Source organism: Cetorhinus maximus, chromosome 12 (genome assembly GCF_964194155.1).
Source record: "Cetorhinus maximus chromosome 12, sCetMax3.hap1.1, whole genome shotgun sequence".
Lineage (NCBI taxonomy): Eukaryota > Metazoa > Chordata > Chondrichthyes > Lamniformes > Cetorhinidae > Cetorhinus > Cetorhinus maximus.
This window is the reverse complement of record NC_135890.1, coordinates 85059730-85083547: the sequence shown is the minus strand read 5'-3', so window position 1 is coordinate 85083547 and position 23818 is coordinate 85059730. Positions and strand designations below refer to the sequence as shown.

Genomic DNA, 23818 nt, shown 5'->3' with positions numbered 1-23818 from the left:
TCTCCATGGGAGTGTGAAATGCGCTGGGCGGGCCTTAATTGGCCCGCCCGCGCAAAATGGCGGCACGGCCCAGTTCGCCAGCGGCTCCACGCCCGCCTGCGATTGGGTCAGGCCCGCCCACCCGACAAACGGAAAATTCTGCCCATTAACTCCAACTTGTTCAGATCTCACCTGACCATATTCTATTCTGCACTGAGTCCCAATTGCTCATTACCTGACCCTCACTGATCTACATTAACCTGCTGTACCCCCAATGCATTGAATTTATAATCCTTCTTATCGGCAAATCTTTCCATAGCTTTGCCTCATTTTAGCTTTGTAGTGTCCCCTCTTGCATTCTTCTTTCCTCCAGCTCTGCTATTTTGTGCATCCCAACTCTCTTTGCCTTATGAATGTCAGAAATCCTTCAACGGAGTCAGCCCTACTCTCTGCAATTCTCTCACTAAACCCCCCTCACTTCTCTCTCCACTTTCAAAAACCTTCTGAAAACTCAAGTTTCAACCAAATTTTCACTCCCTCACCTCTGATACATTTTTATTGTTCCTTTATTATTCTCCCCCTATCCCCACCTCATCATTAAAACCCCTTAAGATGTCTACCATATTGAAGGTGCCCTTTAAATATATATTACATAGTGTTACACAGAAACAGGCCATTTGGCCCAATGGATCCATGTTGGTGTTTCTGTTCCACATAAGCCTCCTGACACCCCTCAATACCTAACCCCAGCGTCATATCCTTCTATTCCTTTGTCCCTCATGCTTATCTAACTTTCCCATTAATGCATCAATGCTATTTGCTGCAACCTCTCTTACCACCCTGAGTGAAGAAGTTTCTCCAGAATTTCCTACCTGATTTATTAGTGGCTATCTTTTTCTTATGGCCCCTAGTTTTGTCTGCCTGTAAGTGTCCGTCTACCCTATCAAACCTCTATAAGGCCACTGCTGAGCAGGCGAGGGCTCCTTTCTCTAGAAAAGGAGTTGTCCTTTTCTAGAAAAAGGAGCCCTCGCCTGCTCAGTCTTTCCTGTTAGATATAATCTCTCAGTTCAGGTATCACTCTAGTATAACATTGTTGCACCTTCTTCACTGCCACTATGTTGTTTATATAATGCGGAGATCAGAACTGTTCACAGTACACCACCAGGGATCTGTACAAGTTTAATGTAATTTCTCTGCTTTTCATTTCTGTCCCTTTAGAATTGAACCCCAGTGCTTTTTTTGCATTTTAAAGATCTTATTAACCTGTGTACCTGTTTCCACCTCCATATCCCTCTATTCATCTACTCTATTTAGACATTTATTTCCCTGCACCAATCTTGTGGAACATCACTATCCACCATTTATCATGTGTAACTATCTTTAACTCCTACTCTCTGTTTTGTAACCAGCTTGCTATCCTTTCTGCTACTGGTCTCCTGACCCTCATATTCTGATCTGAGTCATGGGTCTACTATATGCAGTACCATCTTGAGGGCCTTTTGAAAATCCAAATATCTTGCGTCTACTCCATTGCTGTTGTCTATCCTTTCTGTTATTTCTTCAAAAAATTCAGTAAGGTCAATCATGACCTACCCTTTTGAAATCCATGCTTTTTTTAATTATATTTTCAATTTCTTTAAAACTTTCTGTTGAATCACTGATTAAGCATTCCATGATCTTTTCCATATACTGATGTTATGCCAATTGGCCTACAGTTCCTTGGATTTGTTCTATCTCCCTTTTATAATATAATTATCATATTAGCTGCCTGCAAGTTTTCTGGCACTGTTCCCTGTCGGAATAATTTTATATCTGTGATTGTGCTTCAGCTTTCTCTTCCCTAACTTATCTTAGTATGCATGGATCCACCCAGGAGTTTTATCCTCTCTAAGTTTGATTAGTTAACCAATTATCTCCCCTCATCCTATTCTAGCTTAAATATCTTCATTTTTTAATATATCTTTTCTTCTGGTGTCATGTCTCTCATGTTAGTCTCCCTGGTAAATATGCTGTAATTATTTATGAGTTTTACATATATCTCTTGGTGGCCCTATTCCTGTTGTGAGTTTTCTTTTGTGATTTATGAGTCTATAGAATGCTTTACTATTTATTTTTATGTTCGTAAATAATTTAATTTTGTATATTTTTGCCTTCTAATTTGTGCTTTTGTCTTCTTTCCAAACCTTTTTATATTCCCATATGTCATTCTCTCCTTTCTCCATGTACTTAATATATATCTTTTTCTTTATTTTCAGTTTTACCCTTTTTTTTTATTCATCCATGGTGTGTCATTACTAGATAGTTTGTTCCTAGTCTTAGTGGGATATATCTCTACTGGACCCTATTGATCACTGAAATGTTTCTCACTGCTATTTTATGTCAGTAAATTTTTTATAGTTTATTTTCCCTAGTTTTATTCTTATCCCCTTAAGATCAGCTATTTTCAATTTATTATTTTGGTCTTTGTCTTACTTATGTCATTCTCAGTAAGATAAACATTATTACATTGTGATCACTATTGCCTAGATGTTCTCCTACACTTGCTTCTATATCTCTTCCGGTTCATTTCACCTTACTAGATTCAGCAATGTTCCTTCTCTTGTTGGTCATTTTATACTGGGTAAGGAAGGAATCCTCCACAAATTAGAAAAAACTCCATAACCTGTGTTATCGCCCTTGACATTCAATGGCATTGTCATTACTGTATCATTAGAGATTTTTTGCCTCCAGTTCCCCTGTTTTATTTTGGATGCTATGTGCCTTACTGTCCAGGCAGTATATTTTGTCTTAAGTAGTTGTTCCTTTTACTTAATTATTAGCATTTATTTTATACTTCTGTTTATTAACTGCTATTTATGTTAGCCTTGTTACTTACCTTGGTCTGACCATTACTTTCATCTACTACTTCTTTTATCTTCAGACTTGCATTAATTTAAACAAATCCCTCCCCCACTCTCAACCTATCCTACTAGTTAGTCCTATCAACAGCCCAACTTTCCACTATGGCACAGGTCCCACTCCTGGTTCAGGTGGAGCCAGTCCCATCAGTTCAGCTCCTTCCTTACCCAGTACTGGTGCCAGCGTTCTGTGAACTGGAAATCCTCCTTCCCACACCAATCTTTCAGTCAAGCATTCACCTTTCTGATCTGTGAATCTCTATGCCCGTTATCATGTGGCTTGGGTAGTAACCCATAAGGTCCTCCAATTGTTATTTTGGTTCCTAACTTCTGATTTTCCCTTGAGTGGACTTCTTCCCTTTTCCTCCATGTGCCATTTGTCCCTTTAATTCCTTTCCATTTGCTGCAGGATATCCTTTACCTTTGTACTAGGTAAACAACACCACCCTTCTGGACTCTTAGTCATGACTACGGAGGGTGCTATCTATCCCCCTAATTATCGAGTCCTTTTGACTACAATCTTTATATTCTGCTCTCCCCCATCCCCACATCCCCCCTTCCTGCCACCTTTTCCCCCAGACTGCCTCCTGCTCCACAGTGCTATGGTTAATGTTCTGGCAGTCAGCCCTTCAGCCTGCATCCTTATCCTCATGAGTAGCAAGTACATTGTACCTGTCGATCAACACCAGTATCTGCAGGATCTTTTTCTCTGTCATTCCTTGGTTACCCTTATCCTGTTGACTAATAATCACACACTCCCCTTCCGACACCTGAGTTTTCCTCTGAATTATGACTGTGTCCTCTGGCGAAAACTATTCAAAAATTCTTCCCCCTCCCTTATATGATGGAGTGTCTCTGACACACATTCCAGCTCAAAGACTGAGCCAAAGTCACTGAAGCCACAGAGACAGTTACTGCAGATGTTACAGTCTAGGAGAGTATCACTGTACACACAGTTCCACATATTACAGTCCTGACACATTGCCTCCACTTCCAATTTTTTTATTGATGAGTATTAATTGAGTTCCAAAAATGCAATTACTTGAGTTTATATTTAATTGATGCCTTTAACTTGGTTTCATATTAATTTGTGCCTTGTATTTTTTTGCTATTGCCTTCTTTATTCTATTATTTCTTTGACTCTTTATTATTTGCATATACCGAACAATACACAGTTGTTAACGTAGGTATTGGTGACTTCAATAGTATAGAGGAAGGTATTCAATCCTCCAACATTTTTACGGTAGATATTGACGCCTCCAGTATTGTGACGGTAAATATTGATGCCGCCAATGGTAGTGGTACCAGCTCATTTACTTTATATTCTTGCCATTGAAGTCAGCAGTGCCACCAGCACCACATAAGTATGCCTTGTTTTCTTGCCAATGCAAGTCTATTTTGCCAAATACAATCATCTAACATTGTCCTCCTATGAGCTTCAACACATAGAGAATGTTCAACATTTGTTTAATGATTGTAATGCTATTTTAAAACTAAATTTTCCCCAGCTGAGCACTCGTGGTATTTTCTATTTTGAGAGCTTTATCATTGTTTCCTTTTGTTGACAATGACATCATGATGCTGTTACAGTCCCCACATTTTCAATTGACTAATGATATTTGTTACATATTTCATTAATATCCAATATCTAATTCTATCCATATTCTAATTGACTGACTATTACATTAAACTATTAAATCATTAGAAATGGTGCATACTTTATATTGTTTTGTTATCTTATTGACATGAATCATACAGTGCAGTTTAGTCATTTTCAAAAAATCTATTTAATTGACTTTGTCTTTAGGATTATTAAAACAGTTTACAACTTTTAACCAAAGGAAAATCCCAAAAAAGAATTTTGGGCTGTATTTTCGGATTCCAGCAAATATGAGCTAACAGTAGTTCAATTTAATCTACAAAATCCCCACATTTACAGTCTGGAACACAAGTCTCACCTAAATCATAGAACATTTTTAGCACAGAAGGAGGCCATTCAGCGCTTTGTGACTGAGCTGACTCTCTGCAAGAGCAACTCAGTTAGTTCCACCCCCTTGCTCTTTCTCTAAAGCCCTGAAAATTTTTCCCTTCAGTTAATTATCCAATACCTTTTTGAAAGCCATGATGAATCTGCATTCAGCACACTCTCTCAGGCTGTGCATTCTAGAACCTAACCACTCGCTGCATAAAAAAGTTTTTCCTCACATTGCCTTTGGTTCTTTTGCTATTAACCTTAAATCAGTGTCCTCTGGTTCTAGACACTTTCTTCAATGGGAACAGTTTCTCTCAGAGTACAGTGTCCAGACCCCTGATAAATTTGACCACCTCTATCAAATCTCCTCTTAACCTTCTGTTCTCTAAGAAAAACAGCTACAGTTTCTCCAATCTATCTACGTAACTGAAGTTCCTCATCCCTGGAAGTATTTTCTGCACTTTCTCCAATGCCTTCACATCCTAAAGCCATGGTGTTCAAAATTGGCCTGTTGAGGCAAACCAGTGTTTTATAAAGGTTCACTTCCTTGCTTTTGCACTCTGTACACTCATGTGACACCTAATAATTTTACAGTGAAAATTCAATGATAACTATTTTCTTGTAAAATATTGAAGACTTTGAGGTACATCGCATGCAAATCATATCCACCATTGTCTAGCTTGTCTGATTTCTTTCCCACAGAACGTTCATTTAGATAACACGTATTCATATCACAGCTGCTTACTCACTTGTTAGAAGCACGGAACACAATTGCAAGGCTGATTTATCCAGTGGCCTTTTTGTAGGAGGTAGTCACAGTGAAGCAGACCTAATGATGTTGTGTTTTATGCATACAGCACACACATAATCCACTAAAACACGCAAGTTTCTAATCCCTTGTGTCGCTGGTGTATCATGCTTAATTGAGATTTGAAAGTACAACCTAACAAGTTGTAAAATAGTTTTAACTTTAACTTATTTGACCCTTGGCAAATGGGGACTATTGGCTGCTGAAGATCGAGACTGTCTAATGCAAGTGAATGTTGGCACAGATTCACTGTGCTGTGGTCAAGGTAAAGTGTTTAAAGTAAGTTGCCACTCAAATAACATGAATTATTGCTTCTAACATATTCCTTTGTGCATGTGTGCGTATATCAAAACAATAGTTCGATAACGGGGTTTCATAGTATAACATTTTATGGATTTGATACACTTTTCTAAGTGCTATATATGCATGAATAATTGAAATTATCAGGCAGGGCAACTAAAATTAATGTCTTGTTTGGTCAGCATTGGGAGGGAGAAATAGGCTCTGCTACTTAAAGCATTTTTCATCTATCAATCACCTACACTGAGGTGGCTAATGTTTTATATTTCTCATTGTGATTATAACTGAATCTAATGCTGAAGCTCATTTGGGAGTTGTAAATTAGTCATATCACTTCAGAAATAACTTTTGTTCTTACTCCGATTGTGCAAGTTCTAATTGTTGTGAAGTTATCTTCAATGCTAGCTTTTGTCTACCAGTTACTCATAATTTTTATGTTCCTAAAGCATCCTGAATTGTAGCCGTTTCATTCACAAATGTCACTTTTGTTGTGAAGGGCTATTATTTTAATATAAAAAAGAGAAACAGTACAAAGAATCAGGCAGAATGCTATGGTTTTGTACAGTCTGGTGCAGGTTTAGCAGGTGTCAGACAAGTAGTCTAGCATCCAAGTGATGATGTTGAAATTGAGGGAAGTGATAGAAACGTAGAACTGGATGCCAACAGCCACATAGAAAAAGTGCCTGCAGGTCACTGAGGGGTAACATGCAGGTGTAGAAGAGCAGGGGGCTCCAGGTGGATCCTTAATTGACCATACAACAGTTATTGTGGAGTGAGAATAAAAGTAATTGCTGGAGATGCACTGATTGTATTAAGGAAAGGCAGAGTGCCATCACATGAGGGGAGTCTATGGAGCTGGACAATGGGGGAGGAGTAGAATGGAGCAGCCACCTGAAGACTATCTAAACCATAGAATATTACACGAGACCCAATACCTTAAATAAAAACAGAAAATGCTGGAAAAACTCAGCAGGTCTGGCAGCATCTGTGGAGAGAGAATTAATGTTTCATGTCCATGTGACTCTTCTTCAGAGTCATACGGACTCAAAACGTTAACTCTCTTTCTGGCTCCACAGATGCTGCCAGACCTGCTGAGTTCTTACAGTGTTTTCTGTTTTTATTTCAGATTTCCAGCATCTGCAGTATTTTGTTTTTATTTTGGACCCAATGCCTTGCCTGCTTGGCCTACTGTTTTCTGGACAAGGAATCACAGCTTGTAAGTTTACAAAAGTTTCATTTGAAGTAGAAAGAAGGTACACCTCTCAAACCTGGGGCAATTTAGCGATCCTCACAAAAATAACTGTGGGTCATCCGCAGAGCAAAACAAATGATGCATTAACTACACCTAAAACTAGGAAAGGCTTGGAGATATCCATACATATTCCCTGCCCACCCTCAAAACCAAAGATACTCCTCGGCCTAACCTTAAGGGATAAAACCTTTTGACCTCTCCCCAACAAGGTCCAAGCACAACCTCATGCCAGTGCTCAATGCTAACTCTCCCTTCCCCCTCGTGTATCTTGAATCCTCTGATGAGGATTGACCCTGCTTCTGCCGGTTACTGTCCCTGCCATAATGTGAAGAGCTGGTATATATAGATTTATAGGACTTCAATGTGTCTGAAATGACTATGTAACCTATAAATCAGTATGAATGCTGCAGTATGTATTCTATAGTGCAGCAACCTGTGAAACAATATAAACCAAAGATCCTTCAGAATGAATAATTTGTATTCGTTAACTATAAACAAAATGGTGCTCATGTTAATTTCTGACTAATTACTCTTGAATACAATTGCACCATTTATTTCATGTATTCTTGCTGAGCATGTGGCCAGTTTTGTGCTACAGACTCCTGTCCACTAGAACCTGATTTGAAATGACCTGAATCTTTCACTTGGAATCCCTCACAGCAATCAAGGTAAAAGATCTTTATCCCATCTGTCTTCTGTCTGAGTTGTATTTGATTCAGGCCTCAGAGGTGATGCACTATGCTTCCCCTACACTCCTAGTTACTTTGTTTAAACAAATTTCCCAAGTGACATTGCACTATTGATTAATAATGCACGTTGTAGATTCTGAAATGCCACTACAGGTTTTTATTCTGATAAAATTCCTGCAACAGTTACTTTTTTGGCAACCAGAAAGTGAATATCACATGACTTTTGTTTTGAAGTATGATTATATTTAAATGCAGTGTTCAGTTTTCTGTTTCTAAAATACTTTTCTAACTTTCACCTTGAAAACTGTAATCATGGACAATCATTCTACTGTGCTACAGGACTGCAAGGCCACAGGCCAAAAGATTCCAATTCACAGTGGAACCCTGAGTCTGACCAGTGTTCTCTCCAGGGAGAAGGTGTAAAAACTGTACAATAAATCATCTCAGGCTCTCAAAAAATGATTTATAACGTATTTATGAGAAAAAGTATTTCAATCACACAAGTTCATATATAATTACGATGCCTTATGGTCAGGATCTAATTGCACTGAATTATAATTACTGTTAATCCTGTTTTTCATTTGAAATGTGTTGCAGAAATTCATTCTAAAAAGTTGCACAGTGTTGTTAATTTAGTGATGGAAAATGCCTTATGATCTTCTGGACTTCTCCATTGCATTTATTATGATTTTTTAAATTCACAATTATTGTTAATAGAAAAAAAGAGTGGATGTGGTTAACAATGCAGCTTATTCATTACTGTATTAAAATTTGTAAATGTTTTACTTGTTACCTGTCCCAACCCCCTCATCCATACTTATCATATGTAATCTACATAATAGGGTGACTGTATAAGGCTCTCTGTAGCTGCAATCAGTGCAGCACTTTGGTTTACTTATCATTATATACACTACTGAACCACTTTACTAATGCCTCTTGGATCAATACACTGTGTTTTTAATTGTATTAATACATTAACTGAGAGTGATAGTGTTACTCACACCTTGAAAGCTACAATATCCTATTTCCAATAATCAGCTCTTCTATTTCAACTATAAATTCCACATGTCTATAAATTTCACATGTATACCAACAAATGTTAACAGTTGGCTTTTCTATCTCAAATGATAATGGGGAAAGAGCATTAACGTTTGAATGAGCTTCAGATACTTAATCCAAAATCCAAATAATTAACTGTAATACTCTATTAAAATCAGTAGCAGGTTTGGGAGGAGAGAGGAAAGCCACCAGAAGGCAGTATTATATTTCACTATTCTGTACTTTCTTGGAGGGATTGCACAAAGTAAGCAGTATCTGGTTGCTTCAGCAAAGGACAGATCAGGTCATCGTCAATGCAACACCATAGCTATCTACTACCAGGGTGAGGAATCATGCTGCACCCTTCTAGACCATCAGGTAATATTTGGTACAATTATACAATATTGTAGTAGCAAGAAAAATAGATTTAAATATTTATCACTAGATCATCAGGGTTCTTAGCTCACAATACTGAAAAGATAATTTTTACACATAACTAATGTAGTTTGTTGTGAAACAGAATTTATGAACATTAAGTACAGCTAAATGACTCAATTAATAAATACACAGATAGGGAAGGCCCCAGTTTTGATCCCCAGTCTAAACTATCTATTTCTAGATGAGTTGGGAGAATCTATACTTTGCCTCAGCATCATTGAGCTAGATGGGGGAAAATAGCCTGGTTCCCACTGTTCAGTGACTTGCTGGAATACCCATGGATAAGTTTGTCAGGCTAACAGAATTGTGGAAATGCCCCCTCACCTCATGAAAAGAATGGTCTCCTGACACTCACTGTCCAGACTCTCAGAAATTGGCTGGGGAAGGTAAGTAAAGAAATGTGTGAAATGTATCTTGTTATTCTGGATCAGATTTAGAAATATGTACTTGCAAAAGGAAAGAAAATAATTCATAGAATTTTATTATCAAAGCATGGTTCCAGTTTTCATTAATTCTCAATTTAAGATCTGACTACAGAGCTATTCCCTGTCCTCTGTATAAAACAGTTAGATTAATTTATCTCCAATACAGAAAAACACTGGAGGACTTGCAGTCCATCCACACATTCTGAAATTCCCTTTATTGAAATGTGGAATTGATGTGCATACTGGCAAATGAATGGTCATGTACTGTGAAACTGTATATCTACATCACCAAAATCAACTATTTCCAATTGTGAGATGTTACCATCTCCAACCACATTTCATTCACATGCTTATCACTTCAAAATGTGACTTCTTCCAATGTAACAGAAACAACTTATCCAGAATTCCACTGCTCAAATCTTAACCATATAAGGCCATCAGAGATGTTGCTGCCATCCCCTAGACCTCATTTGTCAAAGCATTCATTTAAAAAAAACCCAGAAAAAGCTAGAAATACTCAACAGGTCAGACAGCATTTTTGGAGAGAGAAACAGAGTTAGTGGCCTGGATTTTGGCTACCAAAGCGGTAGCCAATGTTGAAATTTCAAAGCAGGTAGCTCGAGTTGGAAAATTTCCCAACTCACCAGACTCACCTGGGTAAAAAAATACATGATTTTTGTTCTGGGGGTGGGTAGGTGCAGGACGGAAGTTGGGCTTGCCAACCCCTAGAAGCAGCACATAAGCAGCCACATTGGCAGACAAGTGCCAAGGCAGGTTGTTTAGAAGGTCCACCTCAATTCTTGGACTTTGTCCCAGTTGTTTTAGAAGTTGTTGGCTCTCTAGTTCTCTCACCCGCCACCTACCCCCTGTGGACCCTCCAACCCTCAATGCCAACATACCTCCAAATGCCCCCCATACCCTTCATGCCATTTCCATAGCCACTCACCCAGTATCTACCACGGGCAGACCTCAGGAGCCATATGGAGATGACAAAAAACTTCTAAACAATCTAGTTCAGCTGCCATTCCAAACACCTGATAGTGAAAAAAAACTCCCATTCATAAAACCCATTCAAAATTTTTTAATCTACTCAAGTGGATAATCTCTTATAAAAACAAACAAACTTCTATTCAGACCCACATCAAAGACAGCTAATTCTTTAATAACTTATTTAATCTGTCAATCGAACTGTGAACTTGGAACCCCCTAGTGAGATAATAGCTTTTGAAACTCAGCCAAGCATTCACAATAGTCATTGGGAAATGTCGACAAGGACCTCTATTGAAACTGCATGACCTTGTGCTTTTTTTTTTCTAACTTAGGCCTGTCAATGAAAGAAAACTAGCACAGGGTGGTTTTTAACATTTACTTAACAAGTGCAGCCTGTTTTTCTTAAATTTAAAGAATGGAGCATTTAAAAAAACTTCAGATCATGACAGCTATACAGATCTTACCTACCCTTCAAGAGTGTTAACGTCAATCCATCAATTCATGACTCCCTCACTGCAGGTTAAGGCCCTTGCATCAGCAAAAGCCCTGCTAAGTTCAGGTTTCCTTCCTATGTGAATCACGCCAGACCCCTTTCCCCAAAAATTGGATCTGCCAGATATGGGGGTGGGACCACCATTTTTAGAAGCTCGTAAGCATTTCAGGTTGGTGTTTTTTCATCAGAACTGGAAAAAGTTAGAGACGTAACAGTTTTTAAACAGGTACAGAGGCAGGGAAAGTGGGGGGAGGAAGAAAGAACAAAAGGGAAGGTCGATGATACAGTGGAAGGCAAGAAATATGAAATTACCAAAGGGATGATGGCACAAAGCAAAAAGAGATTGTAATGGGACACGTAAAAGAAAAGTAGGTCTAGAGAAGGTGTACAATAGGCAGACTGGAGTTGAGGGATTGGGTCAAGCAACAAGCAAAATATTTATAAATTTTAAGCCTAAAAATGGATCAGTAATGCACAAATGAAGTTAACTAGACCCATTCTTCTTTTATTCACAATAAATGTGAACTGAAAAAATCAGTTTACAATGAAGAAGTCTAGAGGATCATAAGGCATTCTCCATCATAAAAATAGCAACTGTGCAATTTTTAGAATAAATGCAGAAAGTGGGTGAATAATAGAACCTTTAAATATTTTTTTTCATCCAGACCCAAATTATTGAATTCGCATAACACATTTCAGATGAAAACAGTAATTATGATCTGTAAATTCAGAAATCTTGTCCTCATTTGTAAAATTATTCCCTAACCCTATCTCTGCTGTCTCTACCAGCCCTGTGTCTCAGCAAGCACCCTCTTGCTCATGTGCTTTCAGACTACTGTGAGGGACTAAGACCTTTCACTGTATATTTTTTTATCAAATACATATCTATACGCTTATTGCTATTTCTAAAAATTTAAAACTGAACAAAGACCTTTAAAATGGATGAACCAATGTCTGACTATGAACCCCACCCCACTGAACAAAATAAGCTACTTGGCAGTTTTGGGTAAACTCTCATCTCGTTATCTCTGAGGAGCCATTAACGACCACATGTGGACTGTACAGGCCAACTTCAAAGAGAGCCACACAAAGGCCATCTGCATGTAATAACCCAGGCTGGCCAGAAGGAGATGGATTGTCTGCTAACACAAAGGCCCTGCAACATTCCTTTGAATTCCTAATGGCTGGAACATTTAACAGTCTTTGGAATCCAGACAATGGATACACATCCTTTGTCAAAGACCTGGCAGAGAGGTGGGAGTCATGTGACATGGGCCTCTGGCTTGTGGAACAAGTAATTTTGCCTTGCTGAACTACATAGTTCTTCTGTTAACCATCTGACCAGCAACGTCACAGACAAGGAGCTCTACCCAGATGGAATACCTGGCCCCCATCTACACTGCTGCTGGAAACTCTGTACCATCACCTTCAAGACTGATTCATCTCTGCATGCCTATCTCATTGTGTGAAGTCCACACCATCGGAAAAGTGAATCCTACAACATTGATTTGCAGCCCACCAACTTCCAGGAAGGAATACTTCATTGGACTTTGTTTCTGGACTCTGGAACTCATGTGATCCAATATTTCTTTTCTCTGTGGTCTCTGTACTATAAAACTTTCTTTTCTCTCTCTCCCTATACTATTTGAATTAGAAGGCGATGTTGAGACCCTCTTGTGTTTTGAATGTGTGCAAACAAACTAACCCTTTGAGTTCATTCTATCTTGAGTTTGCTGTGGGATTATTAATAGAAAATTGGATCTAATAAAACTGAGGGGTTGGGAAATACGCCACCACGTATAAAGAGAGAAACAAATCAAAAGATCTTTTTGTTTATGGATGGATGGTGAGAGGAGAAAATAGTGCTGCTTAAATTAACCCCCCCTCCTGTCGTAACACTACTATGTGCAACCACCTCTTTCAGTCAGTCATTGGTGACAGAGCTTTCAACTGTCATGGAATCGAGATGAAGAATGTTAGTTAGATAAGGTATCAGTAGTGTTCCCAGATAGATCTGCCTTGCTTCACCATTTTAAAAACTGCTGAACACCTGCCTCTTAGCTCACGCCTCCATTAACATTTTCCCTATTCTTGCTCAGTTTAGGATCTTGTGTCGCGTTATAGGCAGTATGTAAGTGAAAATTGCTGTTGTTGGTCGGCAAATCTACCATATGTTTGGAAATGCATGTTTGAATACTGAGTCTCTGAAATTATGCCTGGAATACTAACATTATAAAACTTAATTTATTTTATCTGAAAATTCTCTCAGCAGAAATATTTATAATATTTAAATTGGCTATTAATACAGCAATAGAGAGCGGAATCTTTGATAGATACAAGAATTTATACAACAGTATTTCACGTTGTAATTTCAGGGCCTAATAAAAATAAAGTGAGAATCACAACTGAATTTTAGCAGGGCAATCTGTGACCTTGTCCAGATCAAAGTATATGCAAATTTAGGATCCACAACTTACAGCCCCAAATTTACGATTTGTGAGGCACTGAGGTTGCTGATTGCTACTATTTGCGACATGCAATAATGTTAATGTTAGTGGAGGTTACATAGTGCTTTCATTCTTGAACACTCAAGGTGAAAGTTTCTGCCCTTAACCATTTAACATTTCACTACCACTTTTTTACAGCTTTATTCAGTCATCACATGATTATTTAAATATTTGCATATGAAATAAATCTGTAAATTACCAAATTGTTGAATTATAATGGATAATTTGAAAAGAGTTTAAAAAGTCGATTGTAATAGTTAGGTTCCTTAACCTTTGCGTAAGAGAACTATATGTATCAAAGAAGAATGAAACCTTGAATTAAGCAAACTCCCAGAATATTTAATGCCCTAACAATATGTGCAGAAATCAGACCTGCATACTTAAATGCAGCTCAAGCCTGAGACTATAAACTGATGCTTTGATTACATCTAAAACAAATGGTTTGTCTCAGAAATCTATTGATTTTTAAGTGCATTAATCAGATGCATTTTGACCTTTTTTTGTAAAATATCACAATAATTATGCATAATTCTTCTCTGTATTCTGCCATCAGCTCCTGATAGTGTTACTCATTGTTCCAATCTGAAATATTGAAAATTGAATTATTTACTTAGTGGTTTCTTGCAGTCAGTCCATTACTGTTTCAAAAGCTATGCTGTGCTCCTGGGAACATTACTTAATTCTTTTTGATGACCTTTTTAAAATTTTGACGAGTTGACCAAGTACAGCAATATTCAATATATTAGGTAACAAAGAAAATAATCAATTAGCTGAGTCAGTAATGGATTCATAGGGCTAATCCAGTGACCTGTGTAAAATGACATAAATGACAGGAAAAAATAGTTGCTAAATATAAATTCAGAGACCTAGCAAGTACAAGCCTTTTCTTAAAGTCTTTCTTGTTGATTTTAATAAAGATTAATAATTAACATTATGATCCATCTGTTAAAGTTGATAATAGGTTAATCCTTTGTGGCATTGTTTTATTTGTTTTGAAAAAGTTTCAGTCATCCAGTACCAACATAGTCATTTGCAGGGGCAGGTCTGAGTAAATCATGAGGCTATATTTTTCACCAACTCGTGGCAGGCAAATGTAGCAGAAACTGCTCATCTTATTGACATTGCAATAAATACTAATACTTATAACAAAATAAAGTCAGTTGCATTTAAAACACTTGTTCTGGTTTCAAGTCATTTCAGTCTGGTATACTTTATCATTGGAGAACTTTTATTATCTTCTAGGTACAAGTTTATTGCCTACAAACATCTCAACCTTTGGCAACACTGGGGAACTCTGCAGGAGACTTCACCTGTGTGAACCTAAAGGATAGTCCTCCTTATCTAGCTGTTACTGGAAACAAGGACAGGAAGTATGTGAAAAATATTTATATAAAACCTGGATCTTCATGCTTGATTGTTTACATTGGCTTAATGTACTTTTCATCTTTAATCCCCCCCCCGAGGGAAAGTAATTTTGCTTCAGAATTTTAATGCAATTGCTTTGTCAGATTTTATCAAACCACATAAATGTTATCAAACATTGAAGTCCTTTTGAAAGTGAGCATTATTGTACTTGTAAACACCACTGTATGACTTAGTGAAGAGAAGCACACTTGAATATTTACAAACTCAGTAAGTAACTTTCTCTTATCGGTTCCTTTCAAAATTAGTGTAGATACCAGAACTTAAAGAAATAAAGAACTTTCCTTTATATAGCACTATTCATGACCCATAGCTTATTCCTTCTTGACAAATTCTAGATGTACCTGCAGCTTAATTTGTGAGGCTGTATCCCAGATCCCAGAAAAGTTTGCATCTGCAAACTTTTTCTAGTGTTGGTCAAATTTTCTGAAAAGGCATAAATGTGTTTATACCGCCACTTCATATGAACATACGAAATAGAAGCAGAAGTAGACCAAGCCTGCTCCGCCATTCGATAAGATCATGGCTGATCTGTTTGTGTTTCAAATTCCACGTTCCCATCTACCCCTGATAACCTTTGATTCCCTTGTCTAACAAGAATCTATCTACCTCCACCTTAAAAATATGCAATGACCCCGCCTCCACCACCTTTTAAGGCACCTTCAAAGTTGCACAACCCTCTGAGAAAAAAATTCTCCTCATCGCTGTCCTAAAAGGACGAGCCCTAATTTGAAAACAGTGGCCCCTAGTTCTGGATTCACCTACAAGAGGAAACATCTTTTCCACGTCCACCTTGTCAATACCATTCAGGATCTTATATACTTCAATCAAGTCACCCCTCACTCTTCTAAACTCCAGTGGAAACAAGCCCAGTCTGTCTAGCCTTTCCTCATAAGAAAACCGACTCATTCCAGGTATCAATCTAGCAAACCGCTGAACCACCCCCAATGCATTTATACTCCCTTAAATAAGAAGACCAAAACTGCACACGCTATTCAAGATGTGGTCTCATCAATGCCCTGTATAACTGAAGCATAACATCCTTACTTTATGTTCAATTCCTCTCGTAATAAAGCATTCCATTATCCTTCTTAAATACATGCTGTACCTGCATACTAACTTCTTGTGACTCATGCACTAGAACACCTAGATCCCTCTGCACCTCGGAATTCTGCAGCCATTCTCCATTTGAGTAATACTTGGCTATTTTATTCTTCCTGCCAAAGTGAACAGTTTCACATTTTCCTGCATTATACTTCATCTGCTGGAATTTTGCCCACTCACTCAACCTATTTGTATCCATTCGCAACCTCCTCATGTCCTCTTCACAACATACTTTCCTACCTATCTTTGTGTCATCTGCAAATTTAGTTACCATGCCTTCTCTCCCCTCATCTAAGTCATTGATATAAATTGTAAAAGCACGGACCCTCACGGGACTCCATTTGTCACATCCTGCCAATCAGAAAAAGACCTATTTACGCATACTGTCTGTTTTCTGCCGGCCAGCCAATCTTCTATCCATGCTAATATGTTACCTCCTACACGATGAACTTTTATTTTCCACAATGACCTTTTGATGTGGCACCTTATCAAATGCCTTCTGGAAATCCAAGTACAGCATGTCTACAGGCACCCCTTTATCCACAGCGAACGTTACTCCTTCAAAGAGCTCCAATAAATTGATTGAACATGATTTCCCTTTCACAAAACCACGCTGACTCTTCCTGATTACCTTGAGTTTCTCTAAGTGTCTGGCAAAATTTCCTTAATGAGCGATTCTAACACCTTCCCCACGACAGATGTCAAGCTAACTGGTCTATATTTCCTGCTTTCTGCCTCCCTCCTTTCTTGAATAGAGGGGTTATATTTGCTACTTTCCAGTCTGATGGAACCTTTCCAGAATCTAGGGAATTTTGGAAAATTAATACCAACGCATCTACTATCTCATAAGCCACCACCTTTTAAGACCCTAGGATGAAGTCTATCAGAACCTGGAGACTTGTCAGCCCGCATCTCCATCAGTTTGCTCAGTACCACTTCCCTAGTTATTGTAGTTTCACCAAATTCCCCTTTCCCTTCCATCTCTTGATTTATAGCTATTACTGGAATGTTTTTTGTATCCTCTATAGTGAAGACAGAAGCAAAATATTTGTTAATTTCATCTGCCATTTCCTTATTATCTACTATTAACTCCCCATTGTCACTTTCTAGAGGACCAACTTACTTCATTACTTTTTTCCTTTTTAAATACCTGTAGGAATTCTTGCTATCCGTTTTTACATTTCTAGCTAGCTTCTTCTCAAACTCTAATTTCTTTCTCCTGATTAACCTTTTAGTCATTCTCTGCCATTTTTTATATTCTGACCAATCATCTGACTCATCTTTGCGCAGTTATATGCTTTGTTCTTAAGTTTGATGTCATCCTTAACTTCTTTAGTTAACCACGGACTGTGGGTCCTCCCTTTAGAATTTTTCTTTATAGTAGGAACATATTTATTCTGAGTATTCTGAAATATCCCCTTAAATGTCTGCCATTGCTTCTCTATTGATCTATCCCCTAGCCTAGTATTCCAGTTCACTTCAGCTAGCTCAGCTTTCATGCCCACATAGTTGCCCTTATTTAAGTTTAAAATACTAGTCTTAGACCTACTCTTCTCCCTTTCAAACTGGATGGAAAATTAAATCATATTGTGGTCACTACTACCTAGAGGCGCCTTCACTCTGAGGTTATTAATTAATCCATTCACATTACACAAATACCAGGTCTAATATAACCTGCTCTCTGGTTGGTTCCAGAACGAGCTGCTTTTTATCCAGGCTACTACTGCTAATCTGATTTTTCCAGTTTATATTTTGATTAAAATCACCCATGATTACTGTTGTCCCTTTATCACACGATGTTTCTTCTTGTGTACTTGTCCTACATCGTGATTACTGTTGGGGGCCTGTAGACGACTCCCAGTAGTGACTTCTTTCCCCTACTATTCCTCATCTCAACCCAAACGATTCTACATACTGATCTCCTGAACCCAGGTCATCTCTAAATATTGCACTAATGCTATCCTTGATCCACAGTGTTACCCCTCCATCTTTACCTAGCTCCCTATTCTTTTTGAATGTCATATACCCCATAATATTCAGGACCCAATCCTCATCATCCTGCAGCCACATCTCTGTAATCGCTATCAGATCATCTTTATTTACTTCAATGTTGGCTATCAATTCATTTACTTTGTTATGAATGCTACATGCATTCAGATACAGAGCCTTTAGTTTTGTCTTTTTGTTATCCTTGCAACATCTAATCTTGACTATAGATGTATTCTTAGGTTTTATCTCTCTGTCCATTCCTGCTATCCTATGACCTCATTTACTATTATGGTCTCCTGCCTTGAATCTACCCCTTGATTTGCTACATCTACCCAAACTTGATCCTTCACTATCCACCCCCCCGCCCTCCCCCCACCCTTGTTTAGTTTAAATTCCACTCTACTTCCCTAGTTATGCAATTCGAAAGAACATTCGTCTCAGCACGGTTCAGGTATAGACTATCCCAATGGTACAGCACCCACTTTCCCCAGTACTAGTGCCAGTGCCCCATGAACTGGAACCCACTTCTCCCACACCAATCTTTGAATGACGCATTCATCTCTCTAATCTTATTTGCTCTATGCCAATTTGCACGTGGTTCAGGTAATAATCCAGAATTGATTACCTTTGAAGTTCTGCTTCCTAATTTGGTACCTAGCTTCTCATACTGACTATGCAGAACCTCTTTTTTTGCCCTGCCTATGCCATTGGTACCTACATGGACCACAATGATTGGATCCTTCCCCTCCCATTGCAAGTTCCTCACCTGCCCTGAATAGATGTCCTAAACCCTGGCACCAGGCAGGCAACACAGCCATCTGGACTCTCGCTCTTTGTTGCAGAAAACCGTGACAGTGTCCCTCACCATACTGTCCTCTACTACCCTTACATTCTTGCTTGCTCCCCCTGCTTGAACAGCTTCACTGTATCATGGCCAACCTGCTTTCCACAGGTTGTGAGCACCTCAAACCTGTTTGACAATTGCAAAGTCTGAGGCTCTTCCACTACTGTCTGCTCGGTCCCTTTACCTGCCTCACAGTCACATCCTCCTGTCCCTCACCGATGACCAAAACATACAACCCTATTCTAAGAGAAATTACCATCTTCTAGCGCCCATTGCCTGTCAGAATAGGCTCTGACTCCCCACAACCCTGAATTGGATGAAGCGATTCTAGAGTGAGTGAATGAGTGTCCTGGTATTTTTCCTGTTATGTTGCGCTGTGTCTGCAGTTTGGCTTCCAGATCAATAATCCTGATCCAGAATCCCTCTAGCTGCTTACACTTTCTGCAGATGTGTTTGTCTTGGATCACCTTGGTGTCCAAAAGTGCTCCCGTTCCACAGCTGCAACATAACACCTGCCCTGCCATTGTTACTTATGAAATTTAGTTAACCTAATTTACTTACTCAATTAACTTAGAATAATTCTGATGTATACCGTACACCTATCCCTGTGCACTGAATTCTCACATGAACCTAATTCACTACTTACTCGATCTCTGTCACACACCAGCGTAGTCGCCTGTCTCCTCACACTCCCTTTACTGACCGTGCAGTTTGAAAAGCCTGTCTCTTTTCTGGACTAACTAGTTTAGCTTCCTGCTACTGTAATTAACCACCACATGAACCAATTGCTTTTAGGTGATTGACAGATAACTGCCACTCCAGGCACTTCTCTACTTAACAAGCCAGCCTAATTTATTTGAAGGTTGGTACTATGTCAGATCATGATTCTTAATCTGTAGTTAACCCTGACCACGTGAACTTAATTCGCTTCTCACTCCGGCATAGTCGCCTGTCTCCTTGTGCACCCTTACTGATCTTTCGTGGACATCTTTTTTTATTCGTTCATGGGATGTGGGCATCGCTGGCTAGGTCATCATTTATTGCCCATCCCTAATGTTTCGAGTCCGTATGACCCTTCTTCAGAGACTCGAAATGTTAACTCTGTTTCTCTCTCCGCAGATGCTGTCAGACCTGCTGAGTTTTTCCAGCATTTTCTGTTTTTGTGTCCTTTCTCTTTCTTTCTTTTGTCATTTTCTAAGCTAAGAGAAGAGCCTTTTGAAATGTACAATAATCTAGGACTTGAGAGTAAAAACAAATAATTCTACTGGCTCTATAACTGTTGCTGCTGAGATTACCTAGTTGACTGGGGAAATCAACAGCCATTGACCTCCAAATTGCTTGACTATGGAGGATATAGCATTCCAGTAGGAGAGACGATGGGCTGGTGGTAATATCACTGGGCTTGCAATCCAGAGGACCAAGCTAATGCTTTGGGTTCACCTGCACGGGTTCAAACCCAGCCACAGCAGCTGGTAGAATCTAAACTCAATTAATAAAATCTGGAATTGAAAGCTAGTTTCGATTGTTGAAAAACCCATCTGGTTCACTAATGCCCTTTAGGGAAGGAAATATGCCGTCCTTACCTGGTCTGACCTACGTGTGACTCCGGACCCAGAGCAACGTACAAAATACTCTCCAAAATCGCCTAGCAAGCCGCTATGTTCAAAGGCGATTAGGGATGGGCAACAAATGCTGGTTTTGCCAGCGATGCCCACATCCCATGAAATAATTTTTTAAAAAGCAGTTATTTGCAATCCATAAAATACATTTCAGGCTGAGCCTATCGTGGTCAATCGTAACCATAGTGTTCCAGCAATTATTTGCAACCTAGATACAGGATATCATCCAGACTGAACCTTTCACGGTCAGTTGTCACTAGGCATTATAATGACTTTTGAAAATCTGGTCACCCAATATGATGTGCACTGTTATACATAAATGCACCTATGTGATGCAGATGTACCTATGTGATGCTGATACACACACCCTGGAAGTAAGAACCAACTTTGGAGTTTTTGAGATCAAGAAGCGGTCTGTCTGATTCCTGCACACTCGAACATTAACTAATCTTGGATTGCTGTGTGCAGTACAAGCTAGCAAATATTCTTGTGTTCAAAATTTAAAACATGTCTGTCTCGACCATAGTGGAAATAAATCAAAGAAATTATTTATCCTGTTAACAGTAATGTGGTTGTGCCATTTTTGGCTTCACTGTTGTGATCATTAGTCAGAGAAATTATTGCTGCAGTTAGCATTAAAGTGCTTACATCAGCTTTACTCACATTGCAGAATTACGTTACATTTCTGGATCCAGTTCATTAAAACAGCCTCAAACGAGACTACCAGCGGAAGCATAATTTTTTTTAAAATCTTGTATGTTCTGACTGAGATATATTACTAAATACTGCATGTATTGTTGGTTTTTGAATCATTTTGCTGTGGGACTAATATTACCAGGTTTGAGCAAGACGCTCTTTACATGTGATTCAAAAAGTCAGAGGAACAGTGTACATCACTACAGTGTGACAGCCTTTGACCTGGAAATAGTAAGGAAAATGTGTGATTACTTTAGCTTGAAAATGTTGAAAAGGACCTTTAAGAGTTTGTATCACTTGTAAAGATATTGATTATAATTTTTGGGTGATAAATACTGGTCCTTGTGACCTGGCGACCCTCGACCTGGAAACAGTAACAACAGGAAGGAAGTCAATAGATGGAGGCTGTGTGGCACACAGTTGAGAAGAAGAAACAGCACAGCTGGAGAGGAGAGTTGAGAAGGCTCCAGAAAGAAATGCACCACATAGGGAAGATTGCACGGGTGGAACCCGGTTTACGTGGAAGCTGCTACCTGTGTAGAATTGGCTAGGTCCTTGAAGGAAAGGGTCTGGAATTCTACTGGGAAGAACTGTTGCTGAAATTGGAATCCTACAGCTGGAATGGACTGCTACTAAATCAGTGAGAGAGTCTCTGTTGTTTCTGCTATCCCCATGTATAATTTATAGTTCATACCAATTATGATTTGCCTGTTAATTTACATTTGTTCTGATCTTTCATGGAGCTTTTGAAAGTAGGAAGAGAGGTGGCAAGATGGAACAATTTGGGAAGATGTTTCATGAGGCAAGGCATTAATGCTTGACATTATTGGTAGTGGCAGTGGAGAAAGTGGGAAACAACTAGCCAGGGTGATCAGGATTGTTCAAACACATAAACCATGACGCCAATATCTTGTATTGGCTGACTTGTTTTCTGAAATCAAAAGAAATTTTCAATTTGTTATTGTCACATCAAAAACCTACTTCTTTGACCAAACATTTGGTCATCTCCTTACGTGGCTCAGTGTCATACTTTGTTTTAAACTGCTCCTGTGAAACGCCTTGAGACATTTCATTAATTTAAAAGTGCTATATAAATATAAGTTGTTATTATAAAAGAATAAGATTTTTCACATTTGCAAAGGGCTATGGGCAAACCGCACCTCCATTTTAGTCAACTAAATAAATTGAATGCAATTGCTTTTTACCTGACATCATTAAGGGCGGGATTTTCCACACCCGCCCACCGCCGGGATCATCTGGTCCCACCGCAAGTCATGGACTTCTAGCTGGGGTGCCGCCTCACCCATGGCGGGTCCCGCCCGTAACGAGGCCAGAAAATCCCGGCCAAAACTTCTGAAATTAAAATCCTTAAAACAAAATAAGAATTATTTTTAGAGGAGGGAAAATTCTTCTCATGTAAGGTGGTGCCTGGGTGCCCCATTCTTCTAACTGTAGTAATTAGGGCTTCCCCATCCCAAAGTCCTCCATATTGCTGCAAAAGCCTTTTTTTGTTCAATATGAGAATTGCTTTTGAAGATGCCATAAGATGCTGGCTTGGATTTTGCTCAGGACTTTGTGATTTAGCTAAGACATTTCTAACTGCTCTGATGGTGCTTGTACTCATGGAGAGTAGGTGAGTAGGAATGCTCTGTGTCAGCGTTTAGGCTTGTGCTCTATAAGACATATGCCTAAACAGTTCTACTTTATGGTTTTGTACTCCTTAGCTTTCAAAACAGAATTTCCCATGGCTGAGATCCAGGATCAAGCTGGTAGATTTCTGGTAAAAAGAGCTAACTGTTGGTTGGGGTGCAGATTTTTCACATTGAGCTCCTTATAACCATGCAAACCAATGCCATAATGGGTACAGTGGTCCTAGCTGGGTATGAATGTCGGACAACCAAAAAACTTATTTTGAAGTGGAGGCAACCATGATTTGAATGAAACTGTAATAATTGTCTATTTATGTTGAATTTCTGGACAGCAATAAGGCTAATCAAAAGTCATGGGGAAGGGAAGCAAGATACTGTGGTAATAGACCTATGCTGGGGAACAAGATGCAGCCCAGTGTCAAAGGAACAGAGGGTGTATCCAATGTTGTATAGTGTATGGTGAGTCAACAAGATATTTCAAAGTAAGGTTAACAATATTGAAATCGACTCAGTGAGGCATAGAAAGTGAAGGTGGGAAAGGATGGGGTTGTTGAGAGGGCATATGAGAAATTGAATGTGTTTTAGGTTTTTGGAGGATGGAGGCAAGGAAGCCAACTGGAAGAGCATTAGAGAAGCTGTACTTTGAGCTGATTAGAATGTCATTAGAATTAGAATATACTGCTGAGGGAAACCTTGAAGAGAGTTTG

At 38.9% G+C, this 23818-nt stretch overlaps 1 protein-coding gene across 1 annotated transcript in view; it reads left to right on the top strand.

Moving 5' to 3' along the window:
- fbxw8 (F-box and WD repeat domain containing 8) overlaps positions 1-23818 on the top strand; it is a 165141-nt gene that overhangs the window by 116453 nt on the left and 24870 nt on the right. Inside the window, exon 8 of the mRNA XM_078554028.1 lies at positions 15031-15158. Coding sequence (XP_078410154.1) covers positions 15031-15158 — 128 coding nt within the window. The remainder of the gene's footprint in view (positions 1-15030; positions 15159-23818) is intronic.